General features: G+C 37.5%; 1 protein-coding gene and 1 pseudogene across 3 annotated transcripts; one reads left to right on the top strand and one right to left on the bottom strand.

Moving 5' to 3' along the window:
- The first annotated feature begins 288 nt into the window (after positions 1-288).
- LOC113325027 lies at positions 289-9,896 on the top strand (annotated as a pseudogene).
- Positions 9,897-10,061: 165 nt separating this feature from the next.
- On the bottom strand, positions 10,062-11,999 carry LOC113322709 (EEF1A lysine methyltransferase 4-like). 3 transcript variants are annotated; one of them, XM_026570850.1, is made up of 9 exons: positions 11,735-11,987; positions 11,424-11,537; positions 11,192-11,260; positions 11,032-11,051; positions 10,891-10,943; positions 10,758-10,788; positions 10,580-10,658; positions 10,342-10,481; positions 10,062-10,233 (listed from the first exon to the last, which is right to left on the bottom strand). In XM_026570850.1, exons 1-9 carry the CDS (start codon positions 11,880-11,882, stop codon positions 10,186-10,188), a joined length of 702 nt encoding a protein of 233 aa, XP_026426635.1. In that variant the 5' UTR covers positions 11,883-11,987; the 3' UTR covers positions 10,062-10,185. The 3 variants fall into 3 exon arrangements, 2 of the variants coding, with proteins under 2 accessions (XP_026426635.1, XP_026426636.1); XR_003347262.1 differs by having other exon boundaries at positions 10,580-10,804; positions 10,899-10,943; positions 11,735-11,999; XM_026570851.1 differs by lacking the exon at positions 10,758-10,788 and having other exon boundaries at positions 10,899-10,943; positions 11,735-11,989.
- Between the last annotated feature and the right edge of the window lie 10,749 nt (positions 12,000-22,748).

A 22,748-nucleotide genomic window follows, 5' to 3' on the forward strand; every position in this document is an offset into this window, starting at 1 on the left:
CGGTTTATTGTAGGTTTTGATAAGAATTAGGCCGATTAGTAACGCAGAGAAGGTTACTCAAGGGAATTTCAGATGTTTGAGACAGGACAGTGCGCATACCCTAACATAGCTTGGGAATCCTGAAACTAGGTTTACTTTTGATCATGTTGCGTGTGAGACGATATCACAGGTACATACATGACCAAATTGTAACAAATTATTGTTTTTTTTTTATTGTTGTTGTTTTGCATTTGAGAATTCGGAGGATGTTAGTGCCTGATGGATTTTTGATATGTGTTGTAGGAGAAGCTATTCTTGGTTGCTGGCCCATGGTGGAGAACTGTATGTCTGGGTATAATAGTTGTATGTTTGCTTACGGTCAGGTATGTTGGTACAGTTATTGAGGTAGTTTGGGGAATTGTGAAATGGATGATGACATTTTGATGTGTTTTTTCAGACGGGAAGTGGTAAAACATATACTATGATGGGAGAGATACATGAAATGGATAGATATCTTAATGAAGACTGTGGAATGACTCCTCGTATTTTTGAACATTTGTTTATGAGGATTCGAGATGTAAGATATCACAAGGAATTTCTGGTGATTTGCAATAACTTACATATTATCTGCATTTTCCATTTTTCCTTCAATTTTACATTAAGTACTTCATGTTCCTCAGGAAGAGGAAAACCGTCGCGAAGAAAATCTAAAGTACAGCTGCAAGTGTTCCTTCCTTGAGATTTACAATGAGCAAATAACTGATCTCTTGGAACCCTCATCAACTAATCTTCATGTAATTAAAGCGTTTCTTGCGATTTCTCAGTTCATTTTTGATCCATTTGGTCATTTCTAATATACCTTAATACTTATTGTAGCTTAGAGAAGATATAAGAAAAGGCGTATATGTTGAAAATCTTACCGAACATGAAGTTACCACCGTTAAGGATGTTGTCGAGCTTTTATTACAGGTGAGTTTTAGTTGCACATTTACCATTTCTGATTAGATATACCAGCTATTATAACTCCCAAAATTGTGTCTGTCCAGGGTGCTGCAAATAGAAAAATGGCTGCAACAAACATGAACAGTGAGAGCAGTCGCTCCCATAGTGTTTTTACCTGTGTCATTGAGAGCCGATGGGAAATGGATTCCACAACTCACCTAAGATTTGGGAGGTTAAACCTTGTAGATCTTGCTGGTTCAGAGAGGTAATTATTCAATTCAAAGACTGGTCATGTGGTATCTTATGCTTGTTCTGACATTCGTCTACATTTACATTTTTAGGCAGAAAAGCTCTGGTGCTGAAGGAGAGCGCTTAAAAGAAGCTGCAAACATCAATAAATCACTTTCAACTCTAGGGTAATTTATTTTACCGTTTGTTTCTTATTCATTGATTGATTGTGTGCTCAGTTAAACATAGCTGAGTCTTGTTTGGGAGTCCATCTGAATATTTTTGTTTTTGTTCTCCTGCTAAATTTTTTGCAGTCTGGTGATCATGACTTTAGTAGATCTAGCGCATGGGAAACATAGACATGTCCCATACCGTGATTCTAGACTTACATTTCTGCTTCAGGTACATCCTTAAGCCCTATGAGAATAGATTGTATCTATCAAGGGTCTCAAATCCTTAACTGCAGACTATGATATTTGAACTTTTGTGGGCAGGATTCTCTTGGTGGAAATTCAAAAACAACAATAATCGCCAATATCAGTCCATCTACTTGGTTTTTACCTCTATCCTTGAGATGCATTTCATTTCAAATATCTGTGAGGCACCCAACTGCTAAGTATGTTCCAGTTCTGTATTTGAAATATCTTTTATGCATTCTTGCAGCTCTGCAAATGAAACTCTAAGCACTCTAAAATTTGCTCAACGTGCCAAACTTATTCAGAACAATGTGAGTATAATATATATTTCATATGCAAACTACCCTGTTAATCATGGGAGTAAATACTTATAGATTTCTATCCTTTCTCTAGGCTAAGGTAAATGAAGATGCTTCAGGTGATGTGTTGGCATTGCAGCGACAAATACAACAGTTAAAGGTACATATTGTTTCATATTACGTGTTAATCCCATCACACAGACAAGCACCAGTAGAACTGATCAATTGGTGAATTTGTCAATGTTTTTACCAAGCAGGATCAGTTGTTTGTGCTCAATCATCAAAAACCATTAAGGGATCTATCACTTTGCATGCCAGATTCTGAGCACTTTCAGTTGGGTGATGATGTTCATGAAACAAACTATTCCACTCCGAATAAAAGAATTCCCAATTTCCAGAATAGTATAAGCATTACAAAAAAGAAGGTACCCTTCCCAGTCATATTACTACTTTCTTAATATTTAAATGATAAAGTCAAGCATGTGACAGTGTGTGATTTCCTGTATTAGATGAAATGCATTGAAACAACTTTAACTGGTGCCCTGAGGAGAGAAAAAATGGCTGAAGCTGCAGTTAGCAGATTAGAAGCTGAAATCGAACACATGAATCGCTTGGTATGCCTCCTTATCCCACTGTAATGGAATCTCCGGACTAGCTGTGGTTTGTGGTCATGCTTTATTATATATATAGCTAACAATACCACCACTAATTGTAGGCGCACCAGCGGGAGGAGGATGCTCAGCGTACTAAAATGATTCTAAGGTTTCGTGAGGAGAAGATTAAAAAGATGTAGTCGCTTGCAGACGGATTAGTGACTGCCGATGATTTTCTCAAGGAGGAAAATGCCGCATTATACGAAGAGGTTCAGTTGCTTCAAGCAAGAATTGATAGAAATCCAGAATTAACTCGATTCGCATTGGAAAACATCAGACTCCTTGAACGGCTCAGAATGTAGCTCTCACAAACAATTTTTCTAATAAATGGATAAAATTGTGTTTCTTCTACCAAGTTCACTGTAGAGCATGAGTGATAATTTCTATAAATTATTCACATTGTAGGTACGAAGATTTCTATGAAGGAGGGGAGAGAGAAACTCTATTTAGTGAAATTTCCGAACTGCGTGATCAGGTTTGCGCACTGAGCTTTTTCTTTTCTTTCTTAGTTTCCATTCCAACTGCAACTCAATATGCTCTGAAAGACTGAAACCGTGTTTCTCATCTTTGCAGCTCATGGAAACCTTGGCGGGGCATTACCAGCAGCAGGACATATCTTCAGGAGCAAAGATTAAGGTCTTAGTTAAAGCATGCAATATTAACTATTGCTTACTACGCATTTGTGTGTTTCTTATCATCCAATATATACCTTACCTTTAGATTTTACATTACACAGGAACATGGCAGTCACTCCAAAAGGGAGTTGGAAGATTGCAAGAGAAATCTAAATGCATGTTTGAAAATCAATGATAGCTTGAATAGGTAATTGACATTCATTACTGCTGCTTTAAATCCATTAAATAAGTACCAGGAGTTTTTTTAAACATGATCCTGGCATGACAAACTAGCAAGGAGTCTTACTTATCTCGCTAATTTGTTTTGTTGCTTGTGAATTTGTTCGCAGGGAAGTTGATGAATTGCAGAGGGATCTCAACAAGTATCTGAACCATAACCACTTGCACCTATTGCAGGCTATGTTATAAAAGGCGCTCGCCTTTGGCGCTTAAGCACCAAAGGCGCCTTAAGCGATGGGTTGGCGCCTGGGAAAAAAAGGCGCCCAGGCGCCAAATTATAGGGCAGTTTGTTATTCTGTAAATAAAAGGCGCTCGCCTGGAGCGCCTTAGGCGCCAAAAGCTAGGCTTGGCGCCTCGCCTCGCCTAGCGCCTTTTACAACATAGATTGCAGGTAGCTGATTCCATATCCAAGGAAGCTGAGACAATTAAACAGACAGAACAGCAATCATCTGTAAGACTTCAGTTGTTTTGGGGAGATAGGTTTTCCCTGGCTTTCTTAAGTATTTGATATCATGCAATTTTTGTTGAGTGGCATTTATTGAGTTATTTTGCTGATTTATATCACTTAAGCAGGTTGAGATTGTATCCGCCAGAACTGATTTGGATGAGACTACGTCCTATGCTCGAGAGGATGACGAGGTTCTGAGAAAACATGAGCTGAAGATGGATAGTACTTTAGCTCTTCAGCTCAGTGAAACCGAGAATGATCTGATGGAAGCAAGGTACCTGATTGAAGTGATAGAATCTGAGCAGGTACGCTTAATTGAAGAGCTGGATGTTCTACAGAAGGAGAATTCAGAATACTTAGAACTACTGAGAAATGGAGAATTTGGACACATGCAAACTAAGCTTCAGCATGAAAATCCATGTGAACCTTCAGAGAGGGACCAACTAATTAAGAATCCAGCTCAACTTAATCGTACCTTGGCTACGGAAGACAATGTTGCAGGTTCAGTTTTACAACATAAGCTGAACAGAGTGAACAGGGACCTTGAGGAGGCCAGACTACTAATTAGGCGGTATCAAGATGATCAGGAATCAAAGCAACACCAAGAGGATGAATTCGAAGAAAACCGTCAGCAGGTTCAAGTGGAGACAGCAAAAGCAATTCTTGACTTACAAGAAAACCTCACCACACTACAACAGGAACTCCAGGAGAGATTATGTCTTACTACAGAAGAAAATATGAGACTGAGAAACAGTCTTTCTACCAGAGAAGATGAAATGAAGGTATTGACTGAGGAATGGGAGAAAGCGACCTTAGAACTAACAGCTTTCATTACAGATGGTTGTAGATCCCTTGAGGATGCTTCTGATCAGGTGCGGGTAATTGCAAATTCTTTTCCTGAGAGTGAAGTTTGGATTAGTGAACATGTTGAGATGGCTGCCAAAAGTTTTTTGGAAAAGGAAAAGACAATCGAACAATTATGGAAGAACCTAGAAGATGCACTGAAAATGGGTTTGGATATGGAGTTGAAATTGAGCTCTTTGAAGGGAGCAACACTGGCTATAACTGATGTTCAAGAGCTAGAAAAGGATGAAAAGGATAGAGAAACAATTTTGTTACGTTCACAATTGAGCGAGAAGATTCACATGATACAGGATCTCGAAAGTGCACTTCAAGTAAAGGAGGATGAGATTATCGATGCAGAAAAACGTGCTGCTGCTGCATTTGTTGTTGTGAAGAGGCTGTCTGATTTTCCGAGAGCTGAATGTGCAGAAGTTGCTGAGAAGGAAGATCCAGAGTTAAAGTTGCCTATTTCTGTTGAGCAGGATAAAAACAGGCTATCAGAGATTAGAGCCGAAGAAAATATCCAGATCATAGCAGCTATTAAGGAATCTGAAGAAGGATGCAGCGACACAAGAGAGGTACTAGTTCAATAAAAATATTGGTGGCTCTTATATGGCTGTACACCATACCATTGACCTTAATAATGGTTCTCCTTTTTGATAATTACTAATTACTTACTGTTATTGTCTTTTGATGTCCCTTCATTAGATGCACTTCAATCTCGGCAGTGCTATATTGGTAGCTGATGAGAAGATTAGTGCAGCTACAGACTTCTTTGTTAAACTAGAGGAGGCTCAGGCAACAATGCAAGAAGCTGATACTATGTTAAACACATTGCTGGAAGCAAATGAAAATGCCAAACTCATGACTGATAGGTGGAAGCAAGCAGGAAAGAGACTGAAGAAAGAGCGAGCCAGCTTGAATGAAGAAGTACGGCGGCTCACAGCTACTGTTTGTCTACAACCAGGAGAATATGAATCATTGGAGGGCCAATTCCATTCAAGTTTAGTAGAAATAACAAACTCAGTCTCTTCATTGGAAAATTTTGTTGTCGAAATGCAAAAGGATGTAGAGGAGAAGTTCAAGTTAGTATATTCTGATATTTCTTCTCTAGGAAAGTACCTACTGGACTGTGTCTGCAACTCAAGATCATCGCTAGAAGATATTTGGTCTGACATAATGGAGAAAGGATTTTCTTTATTTGTAATGTACCAGTGTCACATAAGAGGATCGTTAGAAAAAATCTCGAGCCTTAATACAGAAGCTCCCATTCTCCAGCCCGGAGAGAAAGGTTGCAATTCCATATCATACAATGTCCAAGAAAGAGGCTTCGTGGAGAAAACTGCATGTTTCAATGGTCCAAATGGAATAAAGGAAGCAGATCAAAGTTTTGAAGTTCTTTGTGATGTATCTAATCCAGGAGACACTGCAGACCTCAGATATTCCTTGGGAGAAGTGGAAAAATTCAAGGAAGAAGAACTGGGACTAACACAAGATAATCTGACAACTGAGAATGATTTGCTAAAACAAGAAATTGCTCGAAAAGACATTCTTTTGAAAGGCTTGCTCTTTGATCTCAGTCTGTTGCAGGAATCTACCTCCAATTCCAAGGATATTAAAGATGAGACTGAACAAATATTTGCAACTCTGACAGGAATTCAAGAAGAACTAGCGGTGAAAACAACTCAGCTCGACAACATCTTGGCTCAAAATAAAAAACTCGAAGAACAACTGGCCGAAACTGAAGCTGCATTAATTATGACAAACTCCAAATTTGAGCAAGTTGAAGAGATACAAGATGATTTGATGAACCAAAATTCCGAACTGAAATCTCTTGTAGATAATCTCTTTACTACAAAAGATGATGTAGAAGGACAACTGGAAGACAAAAAAGAAATCATCAAAAATTTGGAGGAAGAGATCCTCCGCATGGCTTTTAAAGTGGAGGAAAAGATTCTGGCTTCAATTGAGGATATTGAGGATGAATTAAGAGCAGTCTCCGACGAGAGGGATAATCTCCGTGAAGAGGTCATCTCCCTGAATGATAAGCTTGAGATGGCAAATGCACTTGCAGATGAGAATGAGGCTGTTGCTGTTGAAGCTCGGCAGGTGTGTACATATATGCTTGTCTCTAGATATATGCTTCAAATTATTGCTGAACAACCCAAATTTACACTGTTGTAGGTATCAGAAGCAAGTAAATTATATGCTGAACAAAAGGAGGAAGAGGTAAAAATTCTTGAACGTTCTGTCGAGGAGCTTGAATATACCATAAATGTGATGGATCAGAAGGTAATTTCTTCCACCTTTATTTGAAGTACGGCATTTGTTGTTTCTTTAATGTTGTCTGGGAACCTGGCTTCTTCGTTTTAGAAAAACTGGAAAGTAATAAAATGTCAAAAGGCCTGCCCAAGTGTGAAACTTTAGAACTATCATATATGCAGGTGTCTAGAAACTCCCAATGCATATCTACTCCCTTAGTTGTCAACTACTAAATAGTAAATACCATGTTTCTTTTCAGGTGCATGAGATGAGGTAGAGAGATACCAAATGAGAGATGATTTGCAACAGGAAATCCAAGATTCATTACATAGAACATTGACTGTTGAGAACTCTAAACAAAATATGGTATCTGAATACTCAGACGATGAACGTCAAACGGAACATCATATATCAAGGTTGGAACCATTGACTTGTAATTCTTATAACTCTACCTTTTTAAAAAAAAAAAAAAAAAAAGCACTACTTTTATTGTTTGTCATATATTCATTTCTAAAATACTGGAAATACACTGGCAGGCACCTGGATGATCAAACTCTGCAGCCTCGGTATAGAGACCAGATAAGAATTCTGGAAAAGAAAAGAGCAGAACAGGCTAAAGAGGTGAACTCCTTGCTTTCCAAGAGTTGTTTTTGTTTGATCTGTACATAAATATTACATTTTTCTGCCAATACTATGCTGATCACATAATATTTCCCGTGATTTAAAGATCAAAGAGTGCAGAGACTACATCTCCGAACTGGTATTGCACGCAGATGCCCAGGCGTCCCTGTACCACCAAAAGGTACATTAACAAACCCTTGAGCAGTAATAGTTTATATTTTATCACTACGGCAACTTCTGAACTGGTTCAACCAAAAAAACTTAAAACAGTGAATCGAATAAATTGACACTAGACAAGCAAATTATGGGCACTTGTCCATTGCACAAGCAATTCCTCACTCTTCTGGACAATTGCCAGATATGAAAGACTTTCATTTTCATCTTGTCGACCAAGTACTGTTTCTCATTACTTAAGATAAATAATTCTTTTTGCTTGAAACAGTACAACGAGTTGGAGTCCATGGTTCGTGAAGTGAAGAAAGACTCATCAGCCTCCACTTCTGTGGCATTACCATCAGAAAAAACAGAGAAAAGTTCGACAAGGCCAAGAGGATCTAGCTCACCTTTTAGATGCATCCAGGGTTTGGTTCACCATGTGAGCATAGAGAAAGAGCAAGAGTTATCAATGGCCAGACTTCAGATAGAAGAGCTGCAGGCATTGTCGTCCAAACAACAAAAAGAAGTAAGAACTGCCTGCTTAGTACTAAAGCTCTTCCTATATGTTGCACAAAATTTTAGCTGATCTGTTTGCCTCTCAGGTACGCGTGTTAAATGCTAGACTTGCAGCATCTGAAAGCATGACACATGATGTGATTAGGGATTTACTTGCTGTCAAACTGGACCTCACTAACTACGCAGTAAGTTTAGAATAGCATTTGATGTTGCCATCTAGAGAGTTCTTCTATAGGTTACTTTTCTCAATGTTTTAAGTTTTAATCTTCTTTACTGGAATCCAGAACTTGATAGACCAGCATGAGGTTCAGAAGTTGGTGGAAGAAGCTCAGCAACAAACAGAAGAGTCCATTGCAAAGGTAATGTCATATAAAATGCTGATTCAGTTTTATTTATTTATGTCGAAAACCTATGAATTTGGTTTAATTTAGTTTTAATTTGGTTTTTGTTGATAGGAGCAAGAAATTATGAATTTGAGGAAGCGGATAAATGACTTGTTGGAGGAAAGACAAAGGTGAGACGTGTTCTCTTTTCATTCTTGAAACTTAGTGTACTGAGGTTTGGTTTCTCTTTGTCATAATTTACTCTCAAACTTCCAGAGATATAGATGATAGGAATAAGAATGACTCTTACGTTCTTGTTTATATCTAAATGTGGCTTCCTCTGATATGCAGCTACGTCAATGAAATAAATCAAAAGGAAGCAGATATATTATCTACGCAGCTCAAAGTTGAGCAATTAAGAGAACGAGATCACATGCTCAAAGCACAAAATGAAATGTTAAAGGTGCACAAAATCTAAAATCTGAATAGTTGGATCAAACTTGTAACATGTTTTGCAGACCCTTGGTTCAATCCAAATTGTTCTTAACGTTTTTTCGTAACTATCCTACCTGTTGACTAGATGGACAAAAACAATCTATAGAGAAAGGTGACGGACTTGGACGAAATGGTGAAGAAGCAGTTCGAGTCACAGACTTCCCAACAAAGGGTTCAACAGAAGATGAAGGGGAAGGTATGCTGTAGATTTTGGTTATTTACTCAACTACACTAGTTGTGTCACCCGTTATCTACTACTAACTTTCTTTGGTCTGACAGGAAAACCGCTTCTCAAGTGATGGTAATACGGAGTTTAGCAAGAGGGTAGTGCATTCAGATAAGCTCTTATCTGATGTCAACAATGAACTTAATTATTACCAGAAACCTTCTAGCCGACATCAATACGACGAGGAAAGACACAGAAACAGAAGACAGGTGAAATAAAAATGCCATATAAGCTTCAGTAACCAAAACACAACCTTATAACAGAAGTTTTTCAGTAATGAGAACGTAACTAACCAGTATTTAATGTGACAGGAACGCGAAGATGATTACAATTAGCCCAAGCAAAGACAACATCTTCCTGAGAAAACATGTTCATATTTTCTGAAGTTTGGAGCACGCATTTACTCAGTGAATGAATGGTCTTCAGCTGTTGGCCCTCTGAAGAGACGGTCTCCATCAAGAGCTTCAATTGTAAATAAGAAAATCACGCCTAGCAACTTGTAGGCATAATTATAGCAATATTGTGTGTATATTAGTTTAGTACCAGTATTCATGATTTTTTGCAAAATGTTGTATTGCTGCTGTATTTTGGTTGCGACTTGTGAGTGCCCAACAACTATTCTTTGTGCTGAAGATGGCAGCTTTTGTTTAATAAAGGATAACTTGGAAATCAATTTGTTTCCGATTCAAATTTACATGGAATTGTTGTTTTACAAATTACTGATTTATTCTTATTGCCCTAAACAGTATGTAGTTCCTATCTACAAAAGATTTAGTCGTATAAATCAATAAATGGAAACATTGAGAGAAATGACAGTGACCCATTATTTACTGATAAATCTCAACAAATTGAATCCAAGAAACATACTAGTGGATATAAATTTCAAACAAAATTTTGGAGGTAATCTCCTTATTACTTTTTCCTTCAAAACTCGATCTCCTGCTTCGAACTCGAAGATTGTAAGGACTCATCCTGAAAAAGCCAAGCGCAAACTTGAGTTGTTTTAGAATCAGACCGTGATACTGGGCATGGAAAACTGCCCAAGAAAACGAAATGACAGTTGAGGGAAGTCTGGTGTACCTTGGTACAGACATAAATAAAATGGACTTCTGGAGTCCTTCCGAGAGCTGTCTCAACTGAACTACCTGTCTCGTCCAAGGATACAGGATTTGTTAACTCCCATTTTATCTGCTCTGCATTTCCATCAGCCATGGGCTTCTCTAAAACAATTGCACCAGGCAAGATTTAGCATACTATTTTGGTTACACATATTTCAGAATCCTAGTGTTTCGATGTAATGCAAACTAAATTCGCTAACCTACAACATGTAACTTTATTGTCCACAAGGACAGTTTTTTCAACATAGGTAGCCGGTAAGCTGGAGCTCCATATGTAATCTGCATTTATAGAACCAAGTCAGGATGTACAAATGAAACTTCTGACAAGTATACTCCAGGTGTGAAAGAGCGAAAGAACAAAGATCAAGGTTTTCGTACCAGAATGTACACTCCATTACCCTTGAGGACCCTGACAGTGGCATTAACTGATATGATATATGGTGACCAGATCAAAAAAGGAAAAACTGAACACATTGAACTAAAACAATTTTACAAGTTTGTTAATAGATACCTTCCTACCTCCTCTAGCATTTTAGACGCATTTTCTAGCGAATTATGGCCACACTGAAGATACAAGTATCTAGTGAGTAACCGCAATCATCTCTAAGCAGACATTAACTTTCTTTTATGAAATATAAAATAAAATACTCACCATAATAGAGTCCGGAGTTCCTGAAGATATCAAACACAAAACAAACAAAAGTTAACAGTAGATAAGATCTCCAGCCGATACAGGTCTGGAACTTCAGAATGAAGGCCAAGCGCAAAGTAAAAGCACAGCAAGTACTAAAAGGATTGGGAAAATGCAGTACCTTTATCTAGAACAGCATCAAAAGACCCTGATTCAAAACCACTCATATCTCGAACATCCATTTGAATATCTACCAAGTGTTCAGGAAAGCTAGAATTGCGGAACCCACATGCCCAAATCTAGCATGATTTCAACATCATCTACAATTTATGCGTGCGAAATTTGGAAGCACCATTCACCCAAAGTTTAATAAGATCACCACCAATAAGGCAAATAACATAAGAGTAGGATACATTTGAGAGCAGGAATGTCTTGATACTTTGTTTGCATAGCTTCAATCACCACCGACGAAATATCGATGTTTACAATATCCTCAAACCCATCATTAGCCATGTCTTCACTGATAGCTGTATGATCATGTTATTCACTAATGCAACAACCATTCAACGAATCCTTAAAATCCTATTCAATTATGAATTTTACTAAATAGCTGAACAATCTATCTATCTTAAAATGAAACGAAATTTGGATACAAAATCAAAACCCCACAAATAATTTTGGTAAATTAAAGGCTGAAAATGATGAATCTTAAGCAATAACTAACCTGCATTACTACATCCAATGACAAGAACACGATTATGTAGAGGTACATAGAGATGAAGAAGAGGAGATAAAGCTGGATATTTTTGGTACCAATCAAATGGTCCTGGATCTTGTGTGTACGATGCTTGTGTTGTCGTCCCCAATGTCATCTTCTTTCTTTTCCCTGTCTGGTATTTTTGTTTTTGTTTTTACAGTTTTGTTATTGGAAATGGAAATGATTGGGAAAGAGGAAAAATGGTAGATAGTGACAACATACTCGTGGAGACTTATGTTTGTGTTAGATCAGAAGATAACTTTTTGAGTCACCGACAAACAATAGTTCCCCAAAACCAACCCTCGAATTTAGAGTCATCGCAATCAAATTGTTCAAGTCAACGAGGTAAATAAATGAATTTGGATTATGAAGCAGTGATGGGTTGGATCACTATAGATTTTAAGTCGCTGTGCCAGATTATGGCTATCGTGCAGATCTTGCATGTTTTTGTTCCATCTTCCATGACCACAATTGGGTTGCACATGGTAAAATAGCAACAAATTTGGAGATGAAGTCTTCCAAACATGCAGTCGATGTCAAGTTTAGGCGGCGTGACAACCTCTTTTCCATGAATGAAGATTTTTAATTTTTGAGTGTGGACTGGACGATTTAATTCTCCGGCAAATGTTAACAGGAGTAATTAAATAATTAATTTTTTATCTGGGATTTAGATATTTTCATTGGAATTTTAGATATATTGAGAATGTACATCTCCATTATCGATAACGGGTAAATTTACATTTAATAACCCTAATTTAGTTCGTCTAGTTTACTGTTGGTTGTTTTTATGTTTCCATTAAAAAGAAAATCAACAGACTAGATTATAATTTCTACTCGTTTATTTACTGAATCACTAGTTTTTCTTTCTAAGAAAATTATTATTTTTTGTCATGTAGTGAATGATCCAGACTCAAAAGATCTTAATAAGACCTTCATATAGGATGATTTTTACCTTGATCCCAAGCATTGGAGATGCTCTAAGGGTATACAAGGTAAGAGGACCCTAATTCTCAAAACGAAGTTAAAGTCACAAACTCTCAAGATTTTTTAATTTACACAACATTGGTTATATAACCCATAAATTTTTTTTTTCTGTGAGTAAAAGACAGGTAAAATAAGATATTGTTTAATAACGAAGATTCTCTTTTCACTTAATAATTTTGTCTTTTGATGTAATTATTTCAAATAATGAACTAAACTGCCCTTACAATAAGCTTTCTTGTGAATGGAAGTTCTACTGAAAAGTTTAAACCTCCAAAATGCTTGAGGCAAGGAGATTCTTACCTTCTTTTCTGTTTTTGTTGGTGGTGGAGATTTTGTCAAAACTTATTGATGATGCAGTTTTGAGGAAGCAAATAAAGGGTTTTGAGGTTTTGGAAGAGGGGATTATGATATCACATCTGCAATTTGCAAATGATACTTTGCTATTCGTGGATGTTAAGGAGGAAGAGGTAAGAAGATTGCTGCCTATACTTAATTCTTTTGAGCTTTTGACAGGAATAAAGTTTAACTTGGAGAAGAGTACAATGATTAGTGTAGGTGCTGATGATGTAGTTGATTCTCATGCACTGGAATTGGGTTGTAGAGTGGAGAAACCTCCTTTTAAGTATCTGAGGTTGCCTACTGGTGCTACTGCTAGATGCACTGTTTGGGATGAAGTACTCAAAAGAATGGAGGTGAAATTATCTTCTTAGAAGGAGAAATTTCTTTCAAAGTCTGGGAGGTTGGTTCCAATAAGAAGTTGTCTATCAAGCTTGCATGTGTACTTTATGTCATTAATTCCTTTTCCTGTGTGTGTGGAGAAGATGAATAGAATTATGAGAAGATTTTTGTGGGATTGAGTTGATGATAAAAGGAAAATGAGCTGGGTTTCTTGGTTGAAGATTTGTAAGCCAAAATCTTTAGGTGGTTTAGGAGTTAAGAACTTGAAGTGTACCAGTAAGGCTCTTAAATCTAAATGGATATGGAGATATGAAAATGAGATGAAAGCTTTATGGAAGGAAGGTGGTTCAGCAAAAACTCAAAAATAGTGAAGATGTTTGCTTACCTACTAATGATGATGATGCTCAGGGGAGAAGTAACTGGAAGTGTATTTTGAAGTCTTCTGAATTTATGGAGGAACATGTAAGTTTTAAAGTAAATAATGGGAAATATATAAGATTCTGGCTAGACAATTCGACAAATACTGGTACTTTGAGATCTAAATATCCTGCAATTTATAAATTTTGCAGTAGGAAAAATGCTTTTATTTCTGATGATTGAGGAGTGGAGATTGCAGTGTCAGGTAAGGAGGAGGTTTTGAACAGTTGGAATGTGACTTTTTATGTAATGAATTAGGTCATGTGCATGGATTGAATGGGGAAGCATATGTTGTGGAGATTATGGGAGGATTTATAGTTAAGAAGTGATATGATTTTTTAGTACAAGAGGATGTTGTTTGTGACTTTAATAAGTATTTGTGGAAGAATGGTATTCCTCAAAAGGTGAGTTTCTTAATTAGGGAAATATTTCATGATTCTTTGCCAACTTATCCAATACTCAGTCACAGAGGAATGCACTTTGAAGATGTGAAATTTTTGTTTTTGCAAAGGGGAGGAGGAAACTACAAATCATCTTATACTCAGGTGTCCATTTGCATTTAAAGTTTGGTCTTATTTCATTAAGGCTTTTCAGGTCTCTTGGGTATTTCCTGACACAGTCATGAAGAACTTTGAATCATGGAGGATGAATATTGGTACATGAAAATAATTAAACCTAAAAAGGGTTTCCCCCTAGCCTACTAAGGATTCCTCCTAAGAAGAAGGAACTTGGGGACTAGGTCCAACCCATAGGATAATGGATGAACCTAGCGCAAGAAGGAGAATCTTAAAATATAGTTGTGTCTCATCCCTAACAAAATGGGCATTTTCCTATTTCCTTGATAACTTGGAAAAGAGGAAAGTGGTAGTTTTATAATATATTAACCTTATGAGTGTTTATTCATAAGGAGGAGAGGAAGGATTATTATAAAAGGGAAAGAAAGGTGACTTAGTAAGGGACCCCAAATTCATCTCTTTCTCTCTCTTCTTCTCATTCTCTCTCCATTCACCTCTAATGGGGTGGGCTTGCTATGCCTTGGACTTACTTCTCCTTCCACTTATAGCCTATCAACATTGCGACCACAGTGGGAGAGGTTTAGTCTCTCGACCCATCTGTTCAATTCTCACAATATGTTTTTTTCTCTCACCGTCACTTTCCTTACTCTCCACAAGCCGCGTCATCCATCCCAACTAACAACTACATTTGTGTCCATCACTCGTAGTACCAGTACATCTCAAGACTACACCATCCGGAATCCCAATTCTTCTCTCATCCGCAATAATCTTCACAACTCTGCTAACACGACCAAACCTTAGCAACAAATCATCGTCACCCATCATCAACAGAAATCTACAGGAGCAGCTACAACCATTACTTCCTTGAATCTGAAGAATCTACACCAAGATCAACCTGGGTGATCTTCTAACCTTCCGAGAAGCTTCGTTATTTCCGCTCACTTACGCCACGTTACACTAGTAACCGCTTCATCCCCTACGATTGCATCTAACTACATCAACATCGCCTCCCTCTTCTTTGCTTGTACATGAAGAAATAACCAAATCGAGCACCAACCAAATCCAGATAGGAAATCGACTACCATCGACTCCGAGGAGCAACATCCAATCGATTAACTTGATATAGAAAAGCTCCGCGCTAAACATCGCCACTTCACCACATCAGCGCTGCTGAACTACATCAACCTCGTCCGCTACAACATGGAGACTTCTTCCAACATCAACCATTACTCCTTTGTCATTTCTGAGGAATAATAACAACAACCAAATCAGAGATTCGTTAACAGGAAATTAATCGAACAGATAAGTTCAATCTACTTGTTGTCATTCACCATAATAATTGATTAATTTATGGTTTTCGGGAAAAATATTTTAGGGTTTTCATAGACTCAAATTCGAGATTTCTTTCTAGTTTACGATATGATTTGAAACCTAAGATCCAATTTGCGATTATCATCTTGAGAAGAAAATCTTTGGAATAGGACAATTTTTTTGGAGCTGCTCGTCGTTGAGAGTTAGTATATCTCTCAAGCTTTCATCGTAATCCAAAACTAGAGTTCAGTTTTGAAAACAGTGTATCTTAACTTGAAAACCCATCAAATTATTTTGAATTTGATGCATTTTTGTAATCCGCACTTATACTTATACTTGAGACGAATTGCATCAGTTCTTGTATGTAGTGAAGTAATAAAGTAATCAACTATTGAATTTCAGTAACTAATTAAGAAAATTATGGTTTCATATTCTCAGAACGATTATAAAGGCCTCCTGAATCGGAATTTAGATTGATGAAGAAGGAACTTGTGAGATCAAGGATTAGCAGTAGCTGTAAATATGTGAATGCATGATCACTTGAAGATGCAACTGCTTTGATTTTCCATGTATGGGAGCAGCATACAACACCGCAAAGAGTGGTGTTGGTATAACATCTATGGAGTACCCATTAGAAGTCAAGTAGCAGATACAATAAGTTGGGAAGCCGCAACTGTCATCAGCATCCGTGAAACAATTGAGATCAAAAGAGAAACACATTTCAAATGAGTGAAGTATTATGATCCACCTGTTTTGTAAAGCACTAAGAGCACTCGCGCCCTTCGTCGCTTTGTTACCAAGGTAACAATTATTTCAAACCATGATTTAAAGACTATATAAAGGAGAACTCTAACAACTGGGAAACCTAATCCCCACACCTCCTGTGTGATACTAGTTGCGACTAGAGTTGATTCTCCTTTAATCTTAGTTTTTCAGGAAACCCTGTAGGTTAACGACTTAAAGAATTCATTGGGATTGTGAAGCCAGAACCAACTACTTTCTCTGTAGTTGTGTGTTCTGATCTTGTTTTGTTCTATCGTGATTGAGTACTATCTTCTCTAAGATTTACTCGAGATTTAATCTCTTATAGACAAGATAAAAAGTAGTCACAAACATCTTCGTCTCATCTTTTGTGGTTCCACAATATCTTGTTTCGCTACCATACAATTAAGATTATTGTGAGGTGATTGATATTTCTATCATATTCTTCGGGAATATAAGTACGGTATATCAATTGGTTCTTGTTCACCTTGATTTATCAAAAAATGGAACAAAACTTGTAGGTTTATCTGTGGGAGACAGATTTATCTATTCAATAGACTTTTATGAGTGAGACATATTGGTTTATCAATTTTTCAACTTTGGGTCGTAGCAACTCCTAGTTGTGGGTGAGATCAGCTAAGAGAATCAAGTGCGTAGAGTCCTGCTGAGATTCAGAGACGTAAGGAGCGCAACTGTACCTTGATCAGTGTGAGATTGGTTAGGTCTCAACTACGTTCCGGTCCGAAGTTAACTTGGAGTAGGCTATTGTCTGTAGCGTCTTAATACAGTGTGGTTTTCAAATATGGACTAGGTCTCGGGGGTTTTCTGCATTTTTGTTTTCCTCATTAACAAAACTTCTGGTGTATGTGTTATTTCTTTTCTGCATTATATTTGTTTATATAATTGAAATATCACAGGTTGTGCGTAAGTTCAATCAATTGAGAATCCAACCTTTGGTTGTTATTATATTGATTGACACTTTAACATTGGTCTTTGGTACCGTTCAAGTTGTTTCACATAATAATCAGGCTTGCGGAATTCTATCTGTTTGATTTTTTGATTACATTGTGAAACAAAGATACAAACTCTTGGATATATTTCCATTGATTGAGTCTGACTGTCTAGTTGATTCTCTTGGAATTATATTGGAGTTGTCCATACATATTTCTAAGAGAAATATTGGGTGTGGTTGTTAGACCCCTGCTTTTTCACTTATGTATGTGTATCATGATTAAATTCTTGGGTATTTAAATGAACATCAAATTTCTTTAATTCTTTGGCATACTTGCCAAACCGAACAATTATTATACACGGTTCCAGAACTGGATCCCAATGTATATTCTTTAATTGGAGACCTAAAAGTGTTTGCTTAATTCTCAAGTTATCTTAGCTTGAATTCTAAACAACCCTTGGCCTTTGAAATCTATAAATAAAGAAGCTATTTTAACTGGAAAATTCTATCCCTGACACTTTGGGTCCTATTTGATTCTAGATTCATTCTCTATAGACCTAGGTTTCCTCTAAGAAACATAATTAGGTCTTCGACTAAAATACTTCTTTTTGGGGATTCGTGAAGCCAGGTACGACTATCTTTACCTTGATAGTTCGTGTATCCTGATCTTTCTTTTATTGAGGTTTTTGTAACCTCTTTCAGGCAAGATAGAATGTAATCACAAAGTTCTATTTGCCTTAGACTTTGTGATTCCTCAACACAGATATATAAAAACTGATCTTTTAAAGATTGTTCTTGAGAGGTGGTTAAGAATCTAGGCTTCTCTTCGGGTGTCGTAAGTTCCGGATTTTTGAGGTTTGCTAGCTTGTCTATTGCAAATAGATTTTCTCACCTTGATCTTTGATTTAAACGGCAATAAAATAATCTTATCTGTTAGAAGAAAATTGGTATCAAAAGTATTCATTTTTTTTTGAAGAAACTCGTAGGCTTTACATGACGTCATCTAAGGGAATCGATTGTGTTGATACTTGCAAGTTTCAAGAGACGTAAGGAGCGGGACTATACCTTAATGGCTTAGAGGGTGGATTTTGTCTCAACTACATTCCAGTCCGAGGTATGATAGTAAGTTAGTGTCTGTAGTGGCTTAATACAGTTTGGTTTTCAAATCTGGATGAGGTCCCGGGGTTTTTCTGCTTGGTTTCCTCGTTAACAAAATTCTGTTGTGTGCGTGTGTTTTTAATTTTTCGCATATTTTGATTGTTAAAATTACTATACAAGTTCATACTCATATCAAGACGAAAAAGTTGGTGGTGTACTTGGTACCCCCTGAGTTTTCAATTGGTATCAGATCAAGTTTGTGTACTAACGATGTCACAATCAATTTGACGATCTCTTTCTTTGGCAGGACCAGTCAATTAACAGATTCCGAGTGTGTTCTAGAAACCTTTGATATTGATCCATTGATTTGTTTAAAGTTATTGATAATCTTTGTCATGAGAAACAACAATTGATAAGGAAATTTGATGGACTTCATTGTGAAATTCACATCAAGAACTCTGATATTCGAGAAGGATCTAAAAGAGAAAAGTTTCTTCAAAAAGAGTTGGATGATCAAATTCGTATTAACAAGGATAATGTCTACCTTAGCAAAAATCCTTGAGGATTTGAAATATGAAAAAGAAACATCTAGCTCTTTAAAAAATCTAAATAATATTCCTCTTGATTCTTTCAAAGAATTATCGTCAATTAGAAGATAAATGAGGTCTAGGCATTGTTAAACCTGATGTGACTCAGGTGTTATCGAAATGACCTAATAATGCATCCACCACTCTGTTGACTCATGTATGTTCTGTGGTTCTTGTGATCATTACCAACATACATGAAAGCTTTCTAGACAAAATTAAAAAGCAGTTAATGTTTTACACATAAAAAAGTTGGAAAACTTTTGTTTAATATTAAAAAACTTACAAAAGGAATGACAAGATATCCTAATTCAAGGGAAACTAATGTCGGTCTGGGAGATTTTAACTTAAACCCTTCAATGTTTTATCAATGGTGGATGTAGCTGGCACATGACCGGTGACTTTTCATGGTTCGTGAATGCAGATGATTTTAAGGGAGGAGATGTAGCCTTTGGATATGATTGTTTCCATATCATCAAAAAGGGAACGATCAAACTTCCGGGAGTGCCTCAAATTCATGATGTTGTTTACTTCAAAGGTATGTCTGCTAATCTCTTTTTTGTTAGTCAAATTTGTGACAAAGGATACAAGGTTATCTTCAATGCTAAAGGAGGTAATATTGAAGATAAGTATGGAAAAGTAATTTTTCACGTCATTCATGACAAAAATAACTGTTATCTTCTCTATATTCAGTTTAATCTTTGTTGTAACTTGACTAAGGTGGAATCTACACAACTTTGGCATGAGCATTTTGATCGTATCAATTATCGCCTCCTTGGAAAGATCATTAATAAAGAACCTGTTAGAGGTGTACCCAAAATTAGTGCCAAAGTGGATGTTGTTTGTAGCGTGATGAGTGCCAAATATTGTATATATTTATCCCTTTTTGTTGGCATTTTAACTCATCTTTTATGCATTAATTCTACATTTTATCCCATATTCTGTATTTTCATTGTTTTCAAGAATAAATATTTTTATTAATTAATTTTGTATTTTTAGGTAATAAATAAAGTCGGATGAGTCGCGGAGCGAAAAGAGCAGAAAAGTAGTGAAAAGCCGGGAGAAATTACGCAAGGAAGCCGCGAAGAATGGTGCGCACAACCTCATTTTCTACACACAAAAGCGCCTCCGTTCTCAGCCGTCAGATCAGTTCCCAGACGCATCCGATGGTCGCTCCTTCATAGAGCATCAAAATCTGAAGTCTCTGCCACGCACCACAGCGCCGAAATTCCAAGCCTTCATATTAGATGGTAGTTGAATCTAACGGTCGCTCCCTTGCTGTGCATCGAAGTTTGATATCTCCGCCTTACACTACAGTACCTAACTCCATCAAGTACCGTTCATTTTGTTGTATCATATAATCTGACGGTCACTCCAAGCTTCACTCCACATCACCGTCCGATCTACCTACCAGCTTCGCATCCAATGACTCGGCGTCACAGAACATCAAAACTAGATACACCCGCCTCACACCCTAGTGACCGAACCCATACCACCTACCCAAACAACCCCCTTCTCCCAAACAATCGAGCCATCACCTACACCACCCCCCTCTGCAGAGCCACCTCCTGCAACTGACGCCACCAAACACCACCAGCTCTCCACAACAACCCTAGCCCACATCATTATTTCCACTCTCATCAATTCTATGTCCTCCTAATCACTCAATTTCACGCCTCTCCCATGTCAGGAACCCTAGAGGTGAAATTGACAAATTAGGTGGAATAGAGTTGAAATTGAAGGCATGGAGGGCATGAGAAGAATCAGAGGAAGAATGGGTCGTCACACATGGGAGGAATTATGCCATAAAATTAGGTAATTGGTAAAACCTAATTTTACTGACTTTGGAAAAATTTGGGGAAAAAGCTAATTTTGGGTAATGAGTATAAATTGATGCTTTGGGAAGCATTAGGAAGACACTATTTACCTCTCTGGACTAGCCAGTAGAGAATTAGAGAAAAAATTTATGAACTGAAAATTATAGCATTTGTATGTTGACAGTTGCAAATTGATTCTGTTATAGTTATTTGTCATGATGCAATTCATGTTTAACTTATCTCACATGATGTATGTTTGTTGCCAAAACATGGTTAGCATGAGCTAATCATTTTCAGGCCAAGGCTCAGTGAAGCCTTGTGCACTGTCAAGTGTGAATGAACTAGAGAGTTACTTCCTGTTGTTGTGTTGTGAATGTGTATTTGAGAGAGGCCAATGCTCATAGAGCCTGTGATTGGATGTACTGTCAAAAGACAGCCAATGCTAGGGGTAGACTAGTGAGCAAGTTGGTGTTCTTTCATTTCTAGTGTATGCTTAGGAATGAACTTAACTTAGACCATTTCACTTGATTAGGATACAAGGTGGATCATCTGCTTTGGCTTTCCCACCACTTCTCTTTTAATCAATCTCAATTTCAGTCACTTTTTCAAGTTCTGTGTTTTTGCATTTCAGCTATATTTTCATGCCTTTTATGTTCCTGCATCTTGTAGCTACTGTGCACTGAAGTCAGTGCACAATCCTGCCTCTTGCCCTTGGCTGCCAAGCCTTGGTAGTTTGTTGCTTTTTCTTAACTGCTTCTTTATTGTCTTACCCTGCATTTTTGGTTCTTTGCTTATCTTTCCCTGCTGTGGTTCTTAGCCTGTTTCTCTATTGCTTTATATTGTGTTCTTGGTTATATGCCTGAAATTTTGTTTGCCTTTAGCTCACTGCCATAGTGCATTGCTACTCTTTTTAGCCTAGGAAAACTTCTCATATGCTCCTCTCCCTGTGGACAATCCCCTATTCACTCTTTTACTACAAATATTGACCTTGTATACTTGCAAGCATATTGTGTGCATCTTAGAATTCACACCAAGTTTTTGGCGCCGCTGCCGGGGAGCTGGCTGCCTTATCTGTGAAGTTTTCAAGGTCTGCTGTTGGTGTGCAAGTGTTGGTGACTCTGCTGTGAAGCTGCTGCTGCTGATGCTGCTGGTGTAGAGCTGTTGCTGCCAAGTCTGCTGTTGCCAACTTGCTGCTGGTGCTGCCAACTTGCTGCTGCTGCTGGTGCTGCCAACTTGCAACTGCTGCCAACTGCTGCTGCTGATCTGCCAAGCTGTTGCACTTGCCAAGCTTGCTGCCAACTGCTGCCAGGGCTTGTGCAACTTCTTCTGAACTGGGCTTGTGCAACTTTCTCTGAGCTGGGCTTGTACCAACTGAGCTGGGCTCAGTAACCTCAACTTCTGCTGGGCTTGTGCAACTTCTGCTCTTGGGCTTGCAATTTCAGCTGGGCTCCGTTGCTGCTGCTGCTGGGCTCTGCTACACTTGTTGCTGCTGGGCTTGAACTGAGCTGCTAGGACGATCCTAAAGCCCAACTGGGCCTTGCAACTAAAAGGGGATTAAAAGCCTATTTTTGGGCTTCCCTCCAAAAACAAGTAAGCCTAACCCATGAGTTAACCCACTTGGGTCTCATTTAAATTCAAATTTGGGCTTGTAATAATTTGTTTAATTATTCATTTGGGATTGTAATAATTTTTATTTTCTTTTTCTTTTTTTATTTGGGATTGTAATAATTTTTTTTATTTTCTTTTTGTTTTTCTTTATTTTTCTTTTATTTTTCTTTTTCTTTTATGGGTTTGTTTAAATTATTATTATTGTTTTTATTTTCTTTTATGAGTTGTGATAATTTATGATAGGTTTAGTTCAAA

This window comes from Papaver somniferum, chromosome 11 (assembly GCF_003573695.1).
Source record: "Papaver somniferum cultivar HN1 chromosome 11, ASM357369v1, whole genome shotgun sequence".
Classification (NCBI taxonomy): Eukaryota; Viridiplantae; Streptophyta; class Magnoliopsida; order Ranunculales; family Papaveraceae; genus Papaver; species Papaver somniferum.